The 21862-nt window shown below is 35.6% G+C and overlaps 1 protein-coding gene across 2 annotated transcripts in view; it reads left to right on the forward strand.

Moving 5' to 3' along the window:
- The window catches only part of UBR5 (ubiquitin protein ligase E3 component n-recognin 5), a 130192-nt gene that overhangs the window by 59937 nt on the left and 48393 nt on the right, over positions 1-21862 (forward strand). For both annotated transcript variants that reach the window (XM_069465451.1, XM_069465452.1), the window contains exons 10-22: positions 8392-8508; positions 8593-8703; positions 9245-9399; positions 10174-10291; positions 13867-14051; positions 14376-14485; positions 15324-15436; positions 16742-16885; positions 16986-17097; positions 17329-17483; positions 17736-17933; positions 19868-20078; positions 21045-21171. In XM_069465451.1, coding sequence (XP_069321552.1) covers positions 8392-8508; positions 8593-8703; positions 9245-9399; positions 10174-10291; positions 13867-14051; positions 14376-14485; positions 15324-15436; positions 16742-16885; positions 16986-17097; positions 17329-17483; positions 17736-17933; positions 19868-20078; positions 21045-21171 — 1856 coding nt within the window. The remainder of the gene's footprint in view (positions 1-8391; positions 8509-8592; positions 8704-9244; positions 9400-10173; positions 10292-13866; positions 14052-14375; positions 14486-15323; positions 15437-16741; positions 16886-16985; positions 17098-17328; positions 17484-17735; positions 17934-19867; positions 20079-21044; positions 21172-21862) is intronic.

Raw genomic sequence — 21862 nt, forward strand, 5'->3', positions numbered from 1 at the left:
ATTTGGTGTAATAGGAAACTAACAAGTAGTCTTGTCTGTACCAAAGCGAGAAATGGTAGGAGTACCTGAATCTGTGCTCTAAGTCCAAGGCTATGATCTTCACAGTTGAACTACCCAGGTTTATACTGGTTTGTGAAGAGTTTTACCCAGAAACATCATCTTTCTTATATATGCTGCCTTTCCCCCAGGAATCCCATCTTTTCTGCTTCTCCCTGTCCTCCCTCCCCTCTTCTTTACTCCTCCCCCCTACTCCTCTCTCTCTCTCCCCTTACTCCCCCTCTACCATTTAGCCATCCATCCATCCATCTATGCATCTAATGTTTTTGATTGTTTTTCTGGGATGTGTGACTGCTCATTGTACTTCTGGAAATAGCCTCGATATTATAATTCAGTTACTTTGATGAGAAGAGGTAATCTTTTAATTAGGCAGTTATTTAACATGGCTCCATTTTTCACTTTTCTGTTATTTTTCTTAGACTAGAAATTTAATTATTTGTTGTATATACATGTAAATTATAACTGTATGTTTATATCAAGCTACTTTCAACAAAAATCTAAACCAAACACATTTTACGAGGCCAAAAATCACCTTGACACCTAAGCCAGATAAAGGCAATGCAAGAAGAGAAGTCTAAAGATATCAATCTATGAACATTGATGCAGAAATCCTCAATAAAGTATTAGCAAACCAAATTCAGCAACACATCAAAAAAGATTACACATCATGACCAAGTGGGATACAAGGCTGGTTTATACACAAATCAATTAATGTGATATCTCACATTAGCAGTATGAAAGACGAAAATCACATGATCATCCTAATTGATGCAGAACAAGCATTTGACAAAGTTGAGCATTCTTTCTAGATAAAAACTCTAAAGGTTTGGGTATGGAAGGAAAGTTCCTTAACATAGGCCATTTAGGAAACCCACTGCTAACATCATAATCAACAGGGATAAACAGAAAGCTTTTCCACTAAGATCTTGTACAAAGCAGAGATACTCACTGTTGTCACTTCTCTTCAACATGGTGCTGGATGTGCTTGCAAGAGCAGTCAAACAAGAGAAAGAAATAAAAGGCATCCAAATTGGAAAGGATGAAGTGAAATTATCTCTTTTTGGAGATGACATGATTCTATAGGTAGAAAACCTTAATATTCCACAAAAAAAACTGTTAGAACTAATAAAAGAAATCTATTAGAGTTGTAGAATACAAAATCAAAAAAATTAGTAGCATTCCCATATATTAATAACAACTGAAAAAGAAATCAAGAAAACACTCCCCTTGATAATAACATCAAGAAAAAGCCACTTAGGAAAAAATTTAACCAAAGAAATGGAAGATTCGTACGCTGAAAACCATTAAACATTGCTGAAAGAAATTAAGACACAAGTAAGTGGAACGATATCCCATGTTTTTGGATCAGAAGAATTGTTAGTAATATTGCCACAATATCCATAACACCCAAAGCAATATACAGATTTAATGCAATCACCATTAAAATTCCAATGGCATTCTTCACAGAAATAGAAAAAACAATTCTAAACTTTGTGTGGAACCACAACAAAGCCCAAATAGCTAAAGCAATACAGAGAAAGAAAGAAAAAGTTGGAGGCATCAGATTTCCAGCCTGGTACTGACATAAAATCAGAAACGTAGACCAATGGAATAGAATAGAGACCCCAGACGTAAATCCAAATATATATGGCCAACTAATTTTTGACAGGGACACCAAAAGGACACAGTGGGGCACAACAGTTAGTTTCTTTAATAAATGGTGCCGGGAAAACTGGATTTCCACACATGAAAGAATGAAATTGGATCCTTAAGTTAGACAGTACACAAAAATAAGCTCAAAATGGATAAATGGTCTGAATGTAAGATCTGAAATCATAAAATTAGAAGAGAGTATAGAGGCAGAGCTCTTGGACATTGGCCTTGAGAGTGATTTTTTTTTTTTTTTTTGATCTCACACCAAGAGCTCAGACTATGGAAGCAAAAATAAATAAATGGAACTGTATCAAACTAAAAAGCTTTTGTACAGCAAAGAAAAAAATCAACAAAATGAAAAAGTAGCCTACAGACTGGGAAAAATATTTACAAACCACTTATCTGGGAAGGGGTTAATATCCAAAATTTATAAAAGAAGTCTTACAAGTCAATAGCAGGAAATCAACCCGATTAAAAAAATGAGCATCCTCTCCCAGTTCCTAGAAAGTAAAAAACAAACAAACAAACAAAAGTTAAAAATAAGAAATAGGCAAAGCCCCTGAGTAGATATTTTCCAAAGAAGACATAAAAATGGCCAACAGATATATGAAAAGGTGCTCAACATCACTAATCTTCAGGGAAATGCAAATTAAAACCACACTATGAGGTATCATCTCACACCCATTAGGATGGCTATTATCAAAAAGACAAAAGATAACAAATGTTGTCAAGGGTAAGGAACCCTGTTGGGGGAACACTGTTGGGTGGGAACATAAATTGGTACAGGCATTTTGGAAAATGGTATAGAAGTTCCTAAAGAAATTAGAAATAGAACCACCATTGGACCTAGCAGTCTTTCTTCTGGGAATATACTCAGAGGAGTTGAAATCATACCTCGTAAAAATATCTGCACTTCCACGTTCATTGTAGTAGTATTCACAGTAGCCAAGATAATATGGAAACAAGCTAAATGTCCATTGAAGAAGGAGATGCTGCCATTTGCCACAACTTGGATGGACCTGGAGGATATTATGATAAGTGTGAAATAAGCCAGATGCTAGAAAAAAAATACTACATGATCTCACACATGTGGAATCCTTAAGAAAAAAGAGTCACATGTAATATAAAGAGAAAATAAAACAGTGGTTACCATAGGCCAGTGGGGGCAGGAGGGGGAAGTGGAGGAAATGGGGCAATACAGGTAAAAGGATAACAAAGTAATAGATATGTAGGCTGAATTATATCTAGAGATCTAATGTGTAACATGAGGATTATAGCTAATAAAATCATATTAAGGATTTTTGTTAAATAGATTTTAGCTGCTCTTGTCACAGAAAGTAACTGAGGTAATAGATATTAATCTGCTTCACTATAATAATTGTTTTACTGTTTATGTACCTATAACATGTTGTAACCCTCAAATATTCGTAATAAAATTTATTTTAAAAAAATTTAAAGGGACTTAGGAAAAATGCAGCCACAGTAGTAACAAAAAACTATTAAAAGTCAAGTGCAAAGAGCTAAGTAATAAAGGGAGAGGAGGTAGAAAAATTACACAGAAATCCATGCTAAGGAGATTTGCTGAAGCTGAACAAAGAAACTTTGCTTTGTGCTGTGTAACTGAACAAACCATTTCAGTTTAAAGGATGCATATACATCCTTTATCTTTACTAAGCTCCCAGAGAAATGCTTGGTGGATGTTGTGTGGTGATGAAGATGAAGAAGCAAACGTGATTCAGCGTGTCAGTACTGTTTATTAACAGTCATATTTCTTACCGTTCTGATCTATTTTCATATAGTCGAGGAGAAATAATAAATAAATTGATTCTTACCAGCCCTTTGCATTGTATAGTTGTATGTTTTTCTGATTCTTGTAATGGTGTGGAGAGGAAACAGACACATTGCATTGGCCCTTATTTAAGCTATTTGGCGCAGCCTCCTTGTTGGAACCAAGTGATCAAACTTGTTGGTTGTATTGCTTTGCCATCATTGTGGTTTCCACACTGATGAGAGTGAAGGCAGAGGGTTCTAGAAGTGGGAGTTGACTGGGGGAGGTCTTTGTTTTGTTTTTATTGACACTTGGGAGCTTTCAGGAAATATCTGTTAAGAGCTAGGTGTGTTATGAATGTAATTTAATAATGAAGTAAGAGCAAAATGAGAAATCATGTGAGAGAAAAGCTGGATATTAGGAGAATATGGAAAAGTGAGAATAAGCAAGGAGAAATGAAGTGTGAATAAGCACAGTTGACCAAATTGCACAGTATAATCTGTAGTTCTCAATCCATTCCAGCCATAATACACACTATATTGCATTTAGTGACACGAGTTGGGGCAAGTACCTAAATGGTAAAACCAGTGTTTGCTGATAGTAGAAAAATTAAACAAAAAAGATGAAAACTAAGTTTTGTGGGGGAAAATTTTAAGAACAGAAAGACCAACTGTTTCAAAATATAAATTACTAAATGTAGTATGATTAGTAAGAGTTCATATTGCTGGGCTGAGTTTTTTTTTTTTTTTTTTTTTTTTTAGCTTTGGCTACTAGGTGATTTCTATCATATTTTTAAGTTTCTCTCTCCTTTTGGGGAAGGATTTCTGATTAGATTGATGACCCATTTATGTTACTCAGACAGTTGCAGATTTACTGATTCACCTATTTTTGTTAAAAATGTGCATGTGCGTGTGTGTGTGTGTGTGTGTGTGTGTGTGTATAGATATATATATCGCCACAAAATGCTGATCTTTAAGGGAACATGGATATCTACTTTTTAAAGTTGGGTTGAGCAGACCTCAACTTGCTCAGAAGCAGCAATTAGTATTTTATTAAACAATAAAAGCATTGTTTTATGAAATGAGTAAGCTAAAATATTGTCCTGTTGTGTGTATTTGTCTTGTATTTCTCTGTGTACAATCAAGTTTCTTTTCCATAGACAAATCTGAAGCAGGCAAGAAGTTATAGGTGGATTTTTTTTGTCGTCTTCCTGTGGTTGATGCTTGTGCCGTCTATTTGCATTTGTCCATAGTGGGTTTTCAGGGCCTTTGGGGTCTAGTTGGCTCATCCAGGACTTACCATCCTGGGGAACATTGGCCTCTCCCTGAAGGATATAGGCAGATCAGTTCTGAGAGGGCCTCACATACCATACTATCGCTGTTGGGATGGTTTTTCAGGATTATATTGCTCTAGTAAGGCATTTACTTCAAGAAGTTGGAGTTAAGATTCATTTATTCATTCAGCAGTGAGTCAGCATGCTCCACCTCTGTGCCATGTGCTAAGGTGGCCTTTGGTAATGTAGAGGTGAGTATGATATGGACCTTCATGGGGAACACAGACATTCACATAGTATGTAATGTGTTCACAGTGTGATCAGTGCTAGACTGAAGGTATGAATAAAGTGCTTTAAGGGTTCAGCTTGGGAAATGACTAATAATAACCTGAGAGATTTGGCAAAGGCATCATGGGAGAGATGGCATTTAAAGCAGCATTTTAAAGGTGAAGTAGACATTGACCAAGATGCGGAGGTATTCCAAGCATATCATGCATGAGCCTAGAGTCATGAAAGGTCATGGTGTGTTTGCAGGACAATGAAAAGTTCAGAATTGCTCCTGTGTGGTAGGGAGTAGGAGTAGAGGTAGGATGGGGACAACTAGACCACTTGCCAAGCTTCAAGAAGTTAAGATGTTCTGTAGTAACTAAGAAGCCAGCAGAGTCCTTAGAGAAGTGACATAATGAGATTGGTGGGATTTTTTTGTTGTTTGTTTTTAAGGAAGTGAACACCTGGCTTCATGGGAGAAAGGAATAGGAAAAAAATCTAGAGTCAGTTATGAGAATGGTAGAGTTGTTAAAGAGAGGAATTGTGAGGATCCCAACCGAAGTAGGGGGAGTGGGGACAGAGGAAAGGAAGAATATGAGCAGAATTTGAGATGAGTGCCACACTGGTTTACCAGTAGATCGATGAGAGAAAAGGGGGAGTTGAGGAGAGCTCCCAAGTTCCTGTGTCTTCTGTTACCAGTTGGTGGTAGATGTCATTCACGGAGACAGGGACTGCAGAGGAGGTGCAGCTTTGCAGGAGATAATGAATTCATTTTGATGTTTTTGTGCTTTTAAAGACATCCAAGATGAGAGTTCTTGCAGGTAAGTCTGGAGATAGGAGATTTACACATTTAAAAGCATAATGCTCTAATAAATGCAGTCGCTGAGGGTGAAGCATAATTTGAATAAAGGGACAAGGACAGAGTCTGGCAGGGAGTGCCTGGCGTTGCTAGGGAGATGGGGAAAATAGTCATGAAGGTAGAAGGAAGACTAGTAGAGAGTGGTGACCTGTGAACAGGGAGAGGATAGGTTCCAGAACAGGTGAACAGAGGTGAATGGTTTGAAGAATTTAAAGAGAAGATGGGTTGATTAAGTACACGGTATATTGATTTGGCAGTTGGCAATGCAATTGTTGCCTTTACTGAAAGCTGGTAAGGTGAAACATAGCCAGGCAGTAATTCACTTTACCATGAGTAGGACTGAAGGAGAGATTAGTTTGGATGGTTGCTGGAGGATATGAGAAGTGTTTGCATTCAGTGTGTGTGGGGGTTATCTTTAAATAGTAAAGGAGAACCCTTTGTTCTCTGAGGTGGGAGGAAGAGAAGAGGTGAGAATGATGCTTTTATTAAGTAAATCTAGAGGTAAGAATACTGAGGAAGCTTGTGCCCCATCATTTTCTGGGTGATTAGGAGTTGAAATGAGGAGAGCAGAGTAATCATAGTTGAATTTGATTGAGCACTTGTTTGCACTGGACTCTCTGTTGTGCACTTTATACAGTGACCCTTGAACAATGTAAGGGTTTGGGGCACTGACCCCCACACAGTCAAAAATCCACATATAACTTTCAACTCCCCCCAATATATTTAATTATTTATAGACTATTTTAACTACTAATAGTCTATTGTTGACCAGAAGCCTTACCAATAACAGTCGATTAACATATTATTTTGTATGTTATGTGTTATGTGCTATATTTTTCCTATAAAGTAAGCTAGAGAAAGGAAAATGTTATTAAGAAAATCATAAGGAAGAGAACACATATTTACTATTTAAGTGGAAGTTGATCATGTTGTCTTCACATTGCGTAGGCAGAGGAGGAAGAGGAGTAATTGGTCTTGCTGTCTTAGGGGTGGCCGAGGCCAGAGAAAATCCATGTATAAGTGGACCCTTATAGCTCAAACCCGTGTTGTTCAAGGGTCAACAGGATATGTTACTTACTTTAGTTTTTACCCTGCTCCCCTAGTGTGTTCTTATAATACCCATTTTAGAGGTGAAGAAATGGGTTCAGAGGGATTACATAGTTTACTTGAAGTCACATACTTGATAAATGTTGGATATAGGTTTTGGACTCACTTGGTCTGATTCTATCATCCTTAATTTTTAATCAAGGGGTTGAGGAGAGAGTATGAGGTAGAAAAGGTAGGATTTGATGTAGCTGCTGTGGAGAAAGTAAACAATGTTTTGCAGATACCCATGGTGAAGGAAAGAGAGGAATTGCTAACTTGAGAACTCCAGATTTGGTGTCTGTCCCAACCCCCTGTAGAAGTGAATTGAAAATAGGGCTGACTGGTCGAAGTAAAATAGAAGATTAAAATTAGTGTTCTTTTTGTACAACGTTGAGGCATAGCCTGTTGTTATTATAAATCTTGGTCGACTTTATAAGCTTTAGCTGAGCACTATCCTATAACCCATCTCACCAAATAAGATTGGAATTTGGCAGAAAACCAGAAAGACACCATTAGTTTAGCATACCCCAGAGCCAGAATCCCAAAGAGAGGAGAGAAGTATCGAAAAGTACCAGCCCAAAAATCTGTTATTGGCAAGTTTTGCTGTGAGATTTCTGGGTACATTCATGGCTCTGACCATTGGTTTTATGTTAAAGTTATCATTGGTGTTATTTATTTATATTTATTGGCCATACTTTTAATAACTTAATTGCATTCCAGCTTAGTTCATATTTATCACCTTAAAAGTAAATGAACTTTTACCTTAAACAACAAAATATAGACATGTGTTTCAATACCTTGGAAGAGCCTACTGGGGAAGAATCTTACATTTTGACATTGGTTTTCTCTGCTTCTGCTCCTTAAGTCTGTTTTGTTTTGTTTTGTTTTGCTTCACTGACTCATCAGATTGATTGAGCACCTACTTTGTACACTAAGTTCTGAGGATACAGTGGTGAACAAGATAAAGCTTTTTTATTTGAGTGAGATAGTCTATAAGCAAGTAAATGTGTCAAGTTGTGAAGTGCTGTGAACTAAAAAGAAAGCAGTATAAGGAGCTAGAATGTGAGCGTAGTGGTTTTGTACAAAGTATGGTTAGAAAAGGTCTCCTCTGTGGGAGTGATTCACCTGAGAGAGTAACACAGGCAGAGAACAGCAAAGACAATGGTCCTTGGGTACTGTCATAATGGACAGTGGGCAGGAACAGAAAGAAAGCCAGCGTGACCAGAGGAGAGAGAGAGTGAGTTCATGGAGGGAGCCAGGGTCATGTTCTGGGGTTCTTTGCAGGCTGTGCTAAAGACTGTGCATAGCTGTGGTTTGTGTGTTCCCATCATCGATCTAGATTTGATGTAGTGATTAAAGTGACAGTGTTCAAATCAGCATATTTGGCAGTTTTTATATTTATACCATTGTATTATTTCTACTTTATAGGATGGAACAAAATTCATCTGTATCGGGGCTCTATATTCTGAGCTTTTGGCTGTGAGCAGTAAAGGAGAACTTTATCAGTGGAAGTGGAGTGAATCTGAACCTTACAGAAATGCCCAGGTATTTTATTTTATTAAATCTTGCATTAAATAGCTCTACATATCAACATACAAAATAGTAATCATTTTTCTTATGCTTTCAAAGAATCCTTCATTACATCATCCACGAGCAACATTTTTGGGGTTAACCAATGAAAAGATAGTCCTCCTGTCTGCAAATAGCATAAGAGCAACTGTAGCTACAGAAAATAACAAGGTATGAAACACTTTTCATTGATAAACAGTCCTTGCTTAAATTCTTGGTTTTTTTTTTTTCTCTTCTTGCCCCTTTCATGTTTTCATTTTCTATCTTTCTATCTAACAAAAATATAAAGTGTTTCAAGCCTCAGTAGCGTAATCCAATGTATAATTTTTTCATTGGCTAGTTTATACTATTAATGTGATCCAACTTTAAAAGTAGCTTTCTACTTTACCTGAAGGAAAAATACTCAAGAAAAGTGCTGAGAAAAGAGGAGACATTGAGAAGCTATGAAATATAGATTGAGAAGATATGGATATTATGCCTCAAATTATCAGTTTGGTGTTAAAGTCACTGAACTCTTAAAAATTGTTGGAACAAATGTTTACTTCTGATTAATGCCTTAAAGGAATTTTTTGAATCACTTATTTTTGTAGCAGTTAGCTCAAAACATTTTAGAATTTCAGTCTATGGAGTATGTATGCCTTGCCCTAGTTTTGACCAGTCCTTTTGAAAAAATTACTTGTTTTTATTTAAACCTCTAATATTTATTCTTTAGGTTGCTACATGGGTGGATGAAACTTTAAGTTCAGTGGCTTCGAAATTAGAGCACACTGCACAGACTTACACTGAACTTCAGGGAGAGCGGATAGTTTCTTTACATTGCTGTGCCCTTTATACCTGTGCCCAGCTGGAGAACAATTTATACTGGTGGTGAGTCTCACAGGGAGGAGGAATTTCTTATCTGCTTTTATACATGTAGAGAGGGGGTTTGAGTAGAATGCCAACATGGGAAGGTCAATTAAAAGGTAATGCTTTATAGAGAGGGAAATTTCACTTCGGAATAAAGTAACATTAAAAAAAACTTTTAGAAAGATAAGTTTATAAAAGTAATGCATTCTTAGTGATTATAGTTGTTAAATTCTATAAAAGTGTAAAGTAGGAACAAAAGTCATCTAGAATCCTACAACCTAAAGTAACTACTGTTAACATTTGGGGGAATTTTAAATCGTTTTTTCCTATATATAAATATCTACTTTGTTTTTATGTAATAGGAAGTTTAGAATATAGAGTAATTTTTCATTTTATATATGAATGTTTTCTGCCTTATGTAATTATAGCTTTTCTGTTATAAAGGTGGCATTAAATTTTTTCTTAGTTGTATTTTAAGGACTTAACAGTAAATTTACATTGGCAAAAATAATATAAGGGAGTCTCCTAATGACATATAATTATTTGGAAGAAAAAAATCAATTGATACATTTCCTGTAAAATTTAATCCTAAAGGTTTAATAGAAATAGATCTAGTTATTTATTAAACCTATGAATAAGTTGCAATTAAGGGTAAGTCACACATGTTGATATTATTCTGAAGCAAAAATATTGGAGATATACTAGAAATACTTAAATGATAATATGTGTAATTTCAAAACTATTTAATGGGCTGCTTTGCCGCTTATTTGACCAATTTATGTTTTTCCCTTTCAGGGGTGTAGTCCCTTTTAGTCAAAGGAAGAAAATGTTAGAGAAAGCTAGAGCAAAAAATAAAAAGCCCAAATCCAGTGCTGGTATTTCTTCAATGCCAAACATCACTGTTGGCACCCAAGTAAGTGATTAGAATTAAGCCAGTCCTAAGGGACATTGTTTCTCTTCAAAATCATTTTCATTCCTTATAATCAATTCTTCTGTAAGTCATTTTATAGATGAACATCTTTTGAAGAACCAGGTTCCAGTTGCATGTATGTGTCACATCATTCTTCCTTCACTCAGTAGTTGAGTAACATTACATAGATTCTGGCCCACTGTCAGTCAGTTTCCTTATGGGGCAGGGTTCCGTTGTGTGCTTGGTTTTAAGAATCATTTGGTACTTCTAACATGCAAAATCTGGAGCCTGTTAACCTGAAATGTTGTGTTAGTTTATCTGGTGGTAGGGCCAGGGCATCACTGTGTTTAACAAACATCCTAGGTGATTCTCATGATTAAGCAGTTTGAAAGATACTACTCTGTGGGGTTATTTTTAGTGAAGCAGGAGGTGTCAAATCCCCATTTCTACTAGTTTCTGTTTTCTGAGATGGTTTTAGGCTCATAGGTACTGTCTTATGGAAGGTGATTTTCTGATATGCCGTTGCTTCTCAAAGTGTGGTCCAAAGATTTATGCCTGCTCCTCGGTCTTTTCCAGGAATCTACAAATTCCTTCCTTTTCAAGTTACATTTCTGTGGGAAGTCTTATATACTTCAGTCAGAATAACATATCACAACAGATTGAATGCAGAAGTAGATATGAGAATCCAGCTGCCTTCTATTAAATCTGACATTAAGAGATGTGCTGAAATGTAAATGATATCACTTTTCTCACTACCTTTTTTTTTTTTTTTTTAAAAATCTACTTATTTTTCATAAAAATTGTTGCTTGCTGGGCACAGTGGCTCGTTTATGTTAATCCCAGCACTTTGGGACCCCGAGGCTGGAGGATCGCTTGAGACCAGCCTGGGCAACAATAGCAAGATCCCATCTCTACAAAAAAATAAGAAAAACTAGCGGGGCGTGTTGACACAGGCCTATAGTCCCAGCTACTTGGGAGGCAGAGGTGGGTTGGGTCACTTGAGCCCAGGAATTTGAGGTTGCAGTGAGTTGTGATTGTGCCATTGCACTCCAGCTTGGGAAACAGAGTGACACCCTATCTCTAAAAACATAAAATTGTTGCTTATATTAAATTTCTCAGTTTCTATTACTAATGTGTTTAATTTACTCAATTTTAATTTACTAATTATTAAAATTAGATATCACCGACCTAAACAAAAGAATTTTGGAATACTCAGTCATATTTAATAGTGAAAAAGGGGTCTTTAGATCAAAAGAATTTGAGAACTGCTGCTATGCTTGTAATATATTAGATTCTGGTGTAAGTTTATCTAAAGGATAAAACTTGATGCTTAATATTTATTATAGCAAATGCTGTAATGAATGTTTAAGAACTTTATAATCCTCAAAACTTAGACAAAATCATTTTATTATATAATGTGCTGTTAATTTCCTCATCTGTCCCTTTAATTCAGTTATTTTCTCGTCACTACAAGGTGGTATCAGCTATCTATGCCTTAAAAAGTAGCTAGTCCCTGGTTGCTACTATGAACTTAAAGTAATTTTATTTATTTTATTTATTTTTTTACACAACCCAGCTTAAATGTACCTGTTCTTTTTGTCCATGGCTCTAATTTTTTTTGCCCTGCTCATGGTTGTCTTGTTCTGACTCTTCGTGGCCTTCCAATTAGAAAGTTTTTAGCAATTACCAACTCTTCTGAACATTATTGTTCAGCCCTAATTATTTATAGTAGTTTCTTTGGACAGTGCTTGTGCACACTCGTACTACCTGAGGCGCCCCCCCCCCCCAATTCTTCTAAGACTTCCTCTTTTCCCATTCAGTTCAAATACTGATGTCTGATATTCTCAGTTCCTTATCAACTACACTTACATAATAGCAGCTGCCTTATTAGCAGGTGGGATGGCATTACTGTAGGCAGGGAGGGCAGAAAAAACATTTTTTAGTTTTAATTATTATGGGTACACTATAGTTGTATGTCTTTATAGGGTACAAAAATACTTTAAAGATGCGCTGATGAAAAGCTTTAAATAAAATGACTTGGCACTAAATTCTTGAAGATAGCAGCATATTAATATACCTGGGTGTAAAAGTAAATTTTGTTTTGCTGTAAAAAACTGAAGGTTTAAGGCAGTCATACTTGCAAAACCAGGAAAGTATTCATGTGTTAATGTTAGAAAGAACTGTTGGTCACTTAAGAGTTTTCTTCTGTGCCTGCATTCACAGATCATAATTGTTGAGAATAGTGTGTTGGTCACTTAAGAGTTTTCTTCTGTGCCTGCATTCACAGATCATAATTGTTAAGAATAGTGTATTTACCAAATATTTATTGCATATCTTATTATATGCTAAACCCTGGATACATACCTCCTTGTCTTTAAGGTGCATTTATTTTATAAGAAGGCATTAATAAATAACGTGTATTATATTATTTCACATTTCTCTTTCAATTTAAGTCTTCTTTCTTATTGATCCTCTTTCAGGCTATAAGCTTTCACCAGTCTTTTCTGAAAATTTCTGGATAAAAATTTCCTTCAAGTCACAGCTAAGCAGGACATGCCTTTTCTAAGAAGCCTGCTCTTAGGAACTATTCATTGTATACCACAGAACTAATTAATGATACACAACTATTCTTTGATAGAACTGCAACTCTAAGCCAATGTTTCTAGGTTTCTAGTTCTTATTCTTCTCAAATGCACCACCATCTTGTGTCTCTTACATTTAACTGTAAGCCACCCAAAATCACGGTCATCATAGATTCCACTGGTCAAGTATAACCTAATCATCAGTTATTGGATGACTGAACAAAATGTCAGTAACATTGGCCTATTGGTGATATCAAAAAGATCTCCAGAAATAATATTCGTATCATTACATATAATGTTCATATAATAATGGCTCCATAGATGGAGCTATGGCTGACACATTTCACAGTGTCATCTTGTAGGCCATTGGTTTTTAGAGTATGACCTGAGGTTAGTTCCTGACAAGGAGAATTTTATAGGTTATTGACTCCTGAACTCAGTGAAATTTTAACACTAATGTCTACATGTCCCCCCCCCCTTTTTTTTTAAGAAAAATTAAATTATCCATTGAAGTTTTTGGCTAATAGAAAACAAGTCTTCTGGGGGGGAAGACTGTCCACCAGAGATAAAATTATAGTCTATATAGCCATGAATTAAAGAAGAAAATAATTTCAAATTATAGGAAACAGACAAAATGTGTGATTGTTTCATTCACATTTCATCTTTTTTAATGATAACCCCTTTTAGTTTCTTCTGTGCCGTTTCTGTTTTGTTTCTTTGTAGCAGAATGGTTGAGGTATTTGCTTCGTGAATTTTTAAAGTTAATGTTAAATTTCTAGTAAACGTGCTGAAATTATTCCTGCTCCTTCATTTTAGGAACACATTTCTTGATGAAGACCTTTAAGTTGACGCTTTCTTAAGCCTTTATTGATTATGTGATGTGGAAAATGTAGGAAGTAGCACTTTTACGTATTGTGTTTTTATGTATTTGAAATAAATATTCTAGTTAGTTTTAAAATTGTATCATCTTGATGGTGGTTTTCTTTTGTTTGCCAGGTATGCTTAAGAAATAATCCTCTTTATCATGCTGGAGCAGTTGCATTTTCAATTAGTGCTGGGATTCCTAAAGTTGGTGTCTTAATGGAGTCTGTTTGGAATATGAATGACAGCTGTAGATTTCAACTTAGATCTCCTGAGAGCTTGAAAAGCATGGAAAAAGCTAGCAAAACTACTGAAGCTAAGTACGTACTGTACCCTAACTAATCTTGCTTTATACCAGTTCCTTGTTTGCTCTATATATGAACACGAATAAAGCTTATCTGAATCACTGCCCCAAGTTATTGATAGCTTTGTGTGGTATATTTTTCTTAACTGCATTAAAACATTATTTGAAAGTATGTATTATATACCCTTTTCAGTCCTTAGTCTTAAAAACATACCATTTAAAGTTTTCTATATTTTGTTCCCGTATAAGCATAGACTTGTCTTAAAAATATGGTCTTTGACAAATTTCTCTTATATTATTTTCCTAATTATAAGGAGAAGGTTACTTTTTCTTATCTCAGGCCTGAGAGTAAGCAGGAACCAGTGAAAACAGAAATGGGTCCTCCACCATCTCCAGCATCCACGTGTAGTGATGCGTCCTCAATTGCCAGCAGTGCATCGATGCCATATAGTAAGTCTTATGTGTTGTACGCATTGGTCAAAATAAGGTTCCCACCACACAGCTGTGTTTAGTTTGTTTCTGATTTGCAGCAACTCATATCATGTTTTATATCTTTTTATATGTAAAATTTTGTTTCTAGTAGTTTGACTTTTCTTTTTTGTACAGCTTTTTTAAAATGGAAAAATAGTATTTACAGTGTTGATTTTCTGTTGTTTTTGAGAATTGTAGTTTTTAAAAATATGTAAAATTCATTGCAGTAATAGAAGGAAGTAACTGCCACTAGCTTAGAAAATTTATTATCCATCTTTGTTGAGACTCCTATTATAAATCGGTTGTTATAGCTTGGTCACAACTTTTGCTCAGAATTTGTATAATTTATAAACCTAGACATACTACTGCACTATGGAATTACAAGATTTAAGTTCCACAAAATAAATTTTACAGTGTAGTTGATTTATAACGTAGGAAATTGAAAATTAGACTTTAATTAACTTATGTGATAATTTTAACAGTCTAGCAGATCTTCCTTTTCAAATCTTGGTCAGAAAATTCTAACTCTGAGAGTCCAAAATATGTTCCCCTGCCCCCTTTATTTGCAGTTGTTTGTTGTAGTCCTGTTAATATAGTTAGGCATTAACGGTTATAGCTGCTTTTTACTATGAATTTATTTGAAGTAGAAGTTGATCGTAAGACTGCAAATCATAAAGCAGTAGTTAATGAAATTTTTATTTAGAAACCTCAATTATGTATCCCTTGAAGGATGATTGTTTAAAATATATTTAGATGAAATCTATAAAGTCTCTTTTACATTTTGTTTTTGGTACTTACCATTTTGTTGTTGTCTAAGAACGACGACGGTCAACTCCTGCCCCAAAAGAAGAGGAAAAAGTGAATGAAGAGCAGTGGTCTCTTCGGGAAGTCGTTTTTGTGGAAGATGTTAAGAATGTTCCCGTTGGCAAGGTTTGTTTAAAATATCTAAGAATTAATTACTAACAGAACTATAGTGATACTGGTTATCCAAGGATTTATGGTTGGCATCTGTGAGTCATTTCTTCAAGGCTGTTTTATTTATCACCTTCAGTGGTTTCTTGAGGTGCATCCCTGAATCTGATGGAGAACTGTCTCCTCTGTCCCTGACAGATTAAGTAAGAGATAATGCCTCTCCTTGAGAATTTATGGTAACATACTGCTTTTTTAAAAATGTTATTTTGGAATAATTTTAGATTCATAGGAAATTTGCGCAGAGATACATTACTTGTTGATGGAGTCTATTCTTTGTAATTATTAGACAGTTCTAATTGAGTTCATGTTCCATAATATTTAAAATTCTTTCTTAATACCAAAAAAATCTTATTACTTTCTTTGTCACCTTCCACTTTCTTTTTTCCTGAAGAAGGTTTTGCCTATAAATCAGATAAATAGAGACCATCAGCTAGAATGCCATTAATTTCACCTTTCTCCTGACACATACTTAAAAGTGTACCTATACCTGTGGAATATCTATAAAATAAATTGTAGATATTCCATAAATTGTTTTGTTCATTAGTTTCTATTACTGAAATGTGATAGTCTTTCATTTGTGCTTAAAGAGCAGATATACCATGTTCTGCAGTTTACAAAGGCCTTTCTCATATACTCTTCCATTTTGTTCTCAAAATAGAAATGTTTATGGCCAAGATGTTTTCTTCTGAGAAGATGCTGTTGGCTCAAAATCAAAAGCATTAAGTAGCTGACCCTGTGTTGATCAGTATGGTAGCCACTAGGTATATATGTGGCTACTTAAATTTATTAAAATTAAATAACTTCAAAAGGTCAGTTCCTCAGTCACATTAGCTCCATCTCTAGTGTTCAGTAGCCACTTAATGGCTAATGGCTACCATATTGGACACTGCCGATAGAGAACATTACTGTTGTTGAGAAAGTTCGGTTGGACAGTGCCACTGTAAACTAAAAAGGAGAGAAGATGGGTGGAGTTCATGGGTTATACTCAAGTTTTTCAGTTGACTGCCAAACATTCACAGACTATAATCACTGGCTGTGTCGGTCAGTTTTTCTCTAGCAAATGAGGCTTGACTGACTATACACATCAAGAGCAAAGCTTTGGTGAGTCTGTCCAGGTTAATTTTATAACTTGGTGATCATTGAAGAAACATACTCATAAGGATTTAAATGCCTTCAATGTTAAATTAGTTCAAGGGATAGAATTTGCATATCGATTTCATTTAAGCTATTGTTACTATTCATTGTATTTGCCTATACTCCTAGGTGCTAAAAGTGGATGGTGCCTATGTTGCTGTAAAATTTCCAGGAACGTCCAGTAACACAAACTGTCAGAGCAGCTCTGGTCCAGATGCTGATCCTTCTTCTCTCCTGCAGGATTGTAGGTTACTTAGAATTGATGAACTGCAGGTAAGTAAGTGTAGAGGAGTCAGTCAGTAGGTAAATATTGGGACTCACTCCTTGAGGATGTTATAGAGTTTGAAAGCAGAATTCCTTTTGTGTCATGCAGGTTGTCAAAACTGGTGGAACACCAAAAGTTCCTGACTGTTTCCAAAGGACTCCTAAAAAGCTTTGTATACCTGAAAAAACAGAAATATTAGCAGTGAATGTAGATTCCAAAGGTAAAGATTTTAAAACTTTTCAGCTAGCATGTTCTATATCCTGTTAATACTTGTGTAGTAAATGGGAGTAGGATAAAATGGTTTGAGGCACTGGCCATTTTTTATCCCCTGTGTATAACATTAGGGAATGGAATGGATGTTTGAATTGATTTACAGGTGTGTCCTTAGATACTCATTAGAGATTATTAAATATGTATAACACTTTTTCTTTTCATTTATGTACTTCTGAAGGTGTACATGCTGTTTTGAAGACTGGAAACTGGGTACGGTACTGTATCTTTGATCTTGCTACAGGAAAAGCAGAACAGGAAAATAATTTCCCTACAAGCAGCATTGCTTTCCTTGGTCAGAATGAGAGGAATGTAGCCATTTTCACTGCTGGACAGGTAGAGGCTCATTTTTGCTTTTGAAAAGTGCTATAACAACAATGGCATTTTTGTGAAGTTTGGGATCTGACTCTGGTTTGCTTGTTAGTACGCTGTTGAAGAATTTGGAATATTCAACACATCTTAATACTAGGTTTCTTATTTGATCATTATTACTAACATCTAAGTTGAAAATAAATTATACCTATTATAAAAATCAGAGATACATTTTTTGATTAGGCATCAAACTGTATTATTTTCTTTCTGTTACAGGAGTCTCCTATTATTCTTCGAGATGGAAATGGTACTATCTACCCAATGGCCAAAGATTGCATGGGAGGAATAAGGGATCCTGATTGGCTTGATCTTCCACCTATTAGTAGTCTTGGAATGGGTGTACATTCTTTAATAAATCTTCCTGCCAATTCAACAATCAAAAAGAAAGCTGCTATTATCATCATGGCTGTAGAGGTAATTTGAGTTTTGAAGCTACTCATCTTTTTTTAATTCAGAAGATACTAAAGTCTAGGGAGACAATCTCGGATAGATCATTCATTGCTTCTTTCTTCCCTACAAGAGCTAATAGTTTACTTTTAGGACAACAGAGGCAAGTATATCAGTGATTACGGTATAATCTAAGTGTTTGAGAGAGGCACAATGTTTTGGGAGCACAATGGGGAGAGATACAAATCAGGCTGTGTACAGAATGGTTCTCTGAGGAAGTGTGATACCTGGATAGAATTTTGAATGATCAGATAAAGATCCTTACAGGGATGAAGGTGTGAGGTGTTATCAGAGCAACCTTTGTGAATCTCATTAATATGTTGGGGGAATGGGTACATACTTTGGATTTGAAAGAGGAATCATATGGATCAGTTAGTAGCAACTGATAAGGCTGTAGAGAGGTACTAGTGTGCCTTGTGTGCTAACCTAAGGGAACTAAATTTTTCCCTGAAAGCTAGGTGGAGATGGATTTTAAGCTGGTGAATACCATGATCTGATTTTGTAAAAAGATTAACAGTGGCGGGGGCGGGGCAGTGGTTTAGAGAGCAGTTAGTGGAGAACAGAAGTTTAGAAATCAGATAACAGATTAACGCAATAATCCAGGTTAGAAACAAAGATAACTTGAACTCCTCTCTTCTCTCCTCCTCTCCCCTCCCCTCTTCTATTCTGTTCTCTTTTCTCCTTTTCTTCTTTCTTTTTTTCCCTCCCCCTTTCCTTTTTGAGACAGGGTCTAGCTCTCTTGCCCAGGGTACAGTGTGTTGGTGTCGTCATAGCTTACAGCAACCTCAAACTCCTGAGTTTAAGTGATCGTCCTGCCTCAGCCTCCCAAGTTGCTGGGACTACAGGCACATGCCACCATGCCTGGCTAATTTTTCTATTTTTTATAGAGACAGGGTCTCTCGTTCTTGCTCAGGCTGGTCTCGAACACCTGGCTTCAGGCAGTCGTCCTGCCTCGGTCTCCCAAAGTGTTAGGATTACAGGCATGAGCCACCATGCCCAGGCTAGCTGTATTTTGTTGTGTGGATACCTGTTCTCCAGTTTTAACCTCCTCCACTCCATAAAGTTTAGGGGAGAGGAGAGCTCATTTAGGTAGTTTTTGGGAAGGTGGCAAGTTGTTCAAATGCAGTTTTCTTCTTCCTTTTGTATTCCAACACGCTTTTTTCCCCACCTTTTTTCTAGTTCCTAGAGGTAGTTAAAACGAACAAATTTGTTTTATAAAACTAAAACTTTATATTCAGTCCATTAAATATTCCAAAACTATCATTTTCCACTCTGAAAGAAGTACATTTGAACTTCTTGGTGTTCATGCTGTTTGTCAGGTAGTTAATGATATGTTCTATGAATACGTATCAGTACCATCGTCTTTGACAATTAAGTACATTAGTTGTCACCTTTCAGAATTGTACCTGTCATGATTCCAGGAGAGTTGAAGATTTTGGTTTTTATGTACCACAGCGTAATATAACCTTGAAGAGCATAAGAGGGTGAGACTAAATTTGGAATAAAATTTGTACCTTTTGCTTAATTGGTTAACAATAGGGTTCCAATTTGATAGTTCTATAACATGTAGTATAAACCAGGGATTGGCCAACCGTAGCCTACATGCCAAATCCAGCCACTTCCATTTGTTCATTCATTGTACATGGAAGAGTTGAGTTAGTTGTGAAAGGTAAAGATATTTACTGGTCCTTTATAAAAGTTTATACTCCCATTTCTGTTCCTATCAGTTGTACGCAGGGTACCCCCAAGTTCTACCACTTTTGCCAGGCCACCTGAAATTGTCTCTACTTATTTGCAGATCCGCTTGTATGTTATTGTTTTGGCCATGAGAAATTTTTGACATATGTAATGTGCTGTTCAAATTCATTGAAAATTTTTTCCCCCAATTTGTCTGAGCACAGAAACAAACATTAATGCAACACATTCTACGCTGTGACTATGAGGCCTGTCGACAATATCTTATGAATCTTGAGCAAGCAGTCGTTTTAGAACAGAATCTACAGATGCTACAGACATTCATCAGCCACAGATGTGATGGAAATCGAAATATTTTGCATGCTTGTGTATCAGTTTGCTTTCCAACCAGCAATAAAGAAACTAAAGAAGAAGAGGGTGAGATTAAGAGCTAAAACAAAGTCTGTAAAAGGAGTTTTAGGCAGTTTTGAAACTATAATTGTTAAAGGAAAGAGAAGCAAATCACTATAAAGAATTTGTGTGTACTTTTTTGCTTGGTTTTGTAAAATCTTGGAGTTTCTTTTTACTTTCTCAGAAGGTAAAAATAGGGTATGTTAACACAAGCAAATACATTTTTCATCAGTGTTTTTTTATTGTTTTTAATAGTATTCTCTATGGTATATATACAAAATGGATATGTAATACTGAATAAGCTGTACTGATACTATAATTGCAGGTTACTGTTACTACCATGGGAATGATTTAGCAAGTTAAGCCAAGTTATATTGTGGCAACTTTTATCCCAATTCTTAGAATGTAGATGGGAAAAATCACTTAGTTGAGTTGTTGGATGCTTTTGGAAAGTAAATAAGCTTTTTTGGCCATAAAGTTTTTAATTGGCTAAATGAAGGGAGAAACTGAAAACCTAAAGTGCAACTGTGTGATTCATAATGTTTTTCCTTATTTTGAATTCTGCTGCTGATAATCTGGTAGCTACAGTTTTGAATAGTTGTTTGCAGGTTTCTGACCTTTATTTATATTATTATCATTGAATCACTAAAGGATTATAAGAGGTATATAAACTGAGACTGAAACACTGATAAATGGCTCTTTTTCTTGGTGGTGAAAGCTAAATTTCAGTCTACTTATTAATGACCTTCTTTTTGACCTTTAGGGGTTGAGAAATAAGACAGATAAGGAAATAAATCACATATTAAAGGTCATAGTTCAATCTGTCTTAAGTGTTTATTGTTATAAAGGAGGAAAAATTAAATGACTGGTTATCTAGTATGTGAATTGAAGCACTAAATATATAGCAGTTAGCATTTATTGGCCAGTACATACTCAATATATTAGTTATTTTTGAAATTTAAATCCATCCTAATTTTTTCTTTTATGTTTCAGAAGCAGAGCGGTCTGAAAGAAATACATTTGCAGAAAGGCTTTCTGCTGTTGAGGCCATTGCAAATGCAATATCAGTTGTTTCAAGTAATGGCCCAGGTAATCGGGCTGGATCATCAAGTAGCCGAAGGTAATGTGCTTTTTACCCGAAAAGTTTAATTGGAGGAAAAAACACCGAAGTACAGAAAGCAGTGTGTCTCTTACCTGTCATATACATGAATTGGTGGGTCCTTTTTTGTTTTGTTTTGTTCCTCCCAATTACACCCTGGGAAAAATATCTGGTAAAAACTAATTAGAGCTTACGTATAGAAAAGTAGACTCTAGGACACTTTATAAATTGGAGATAATTTATATAAGTAGTTTAAGCTTGATTCTTTGAATATGTTCTAAATTCATTCTTGCTTTCTAGGAAATTATTTTCTTTAGTTGGAGAACAATATAATAATAGAACCTCAATCTTTTATTTTCAGATTGCTTATTTAGGTCATTTTCTGAGATATTTTTAATCTGGGAAGACATGAAAGGCTGGTGTGCATTATGAATATTTGGTGTTTAAATTTTCAGGCTTTCTGAGTTCTGGGATGGACAAAGCTTTATAATCCATTAAAAATTGCTAGGTGTTTGACTAGATGATGGATATAAAGAATTCAGGATAGAGTTTTCTTTCTGTATGAAAAAGCACATTTATTCTGGGTAACAAGGAGCCAAAATTCTTGGTTACTGACAAATCATTAATGGAAGCACTGCTCACTGTGTGCTAATGTGATAGATTGTAAAGTCTATTTAAAATGAAGACTCTCCTTGTCTATTTTCTGTTACAT

The sequence above is a fragment of the Eulemur rufifrons genome, chromosome 3, assembly GCF_041146395.1.
Source record: "Eulemur rufifrons isolate Redbay chromosome 3, OSU_ERuf_1, whole genome shotgun sequence".
Lineage (NCBI taxonomy): Eukaryota > Metazoa > Chordata > Mammalia > Primates > Lemuridae > Eulemur > Eulemur rufifrons.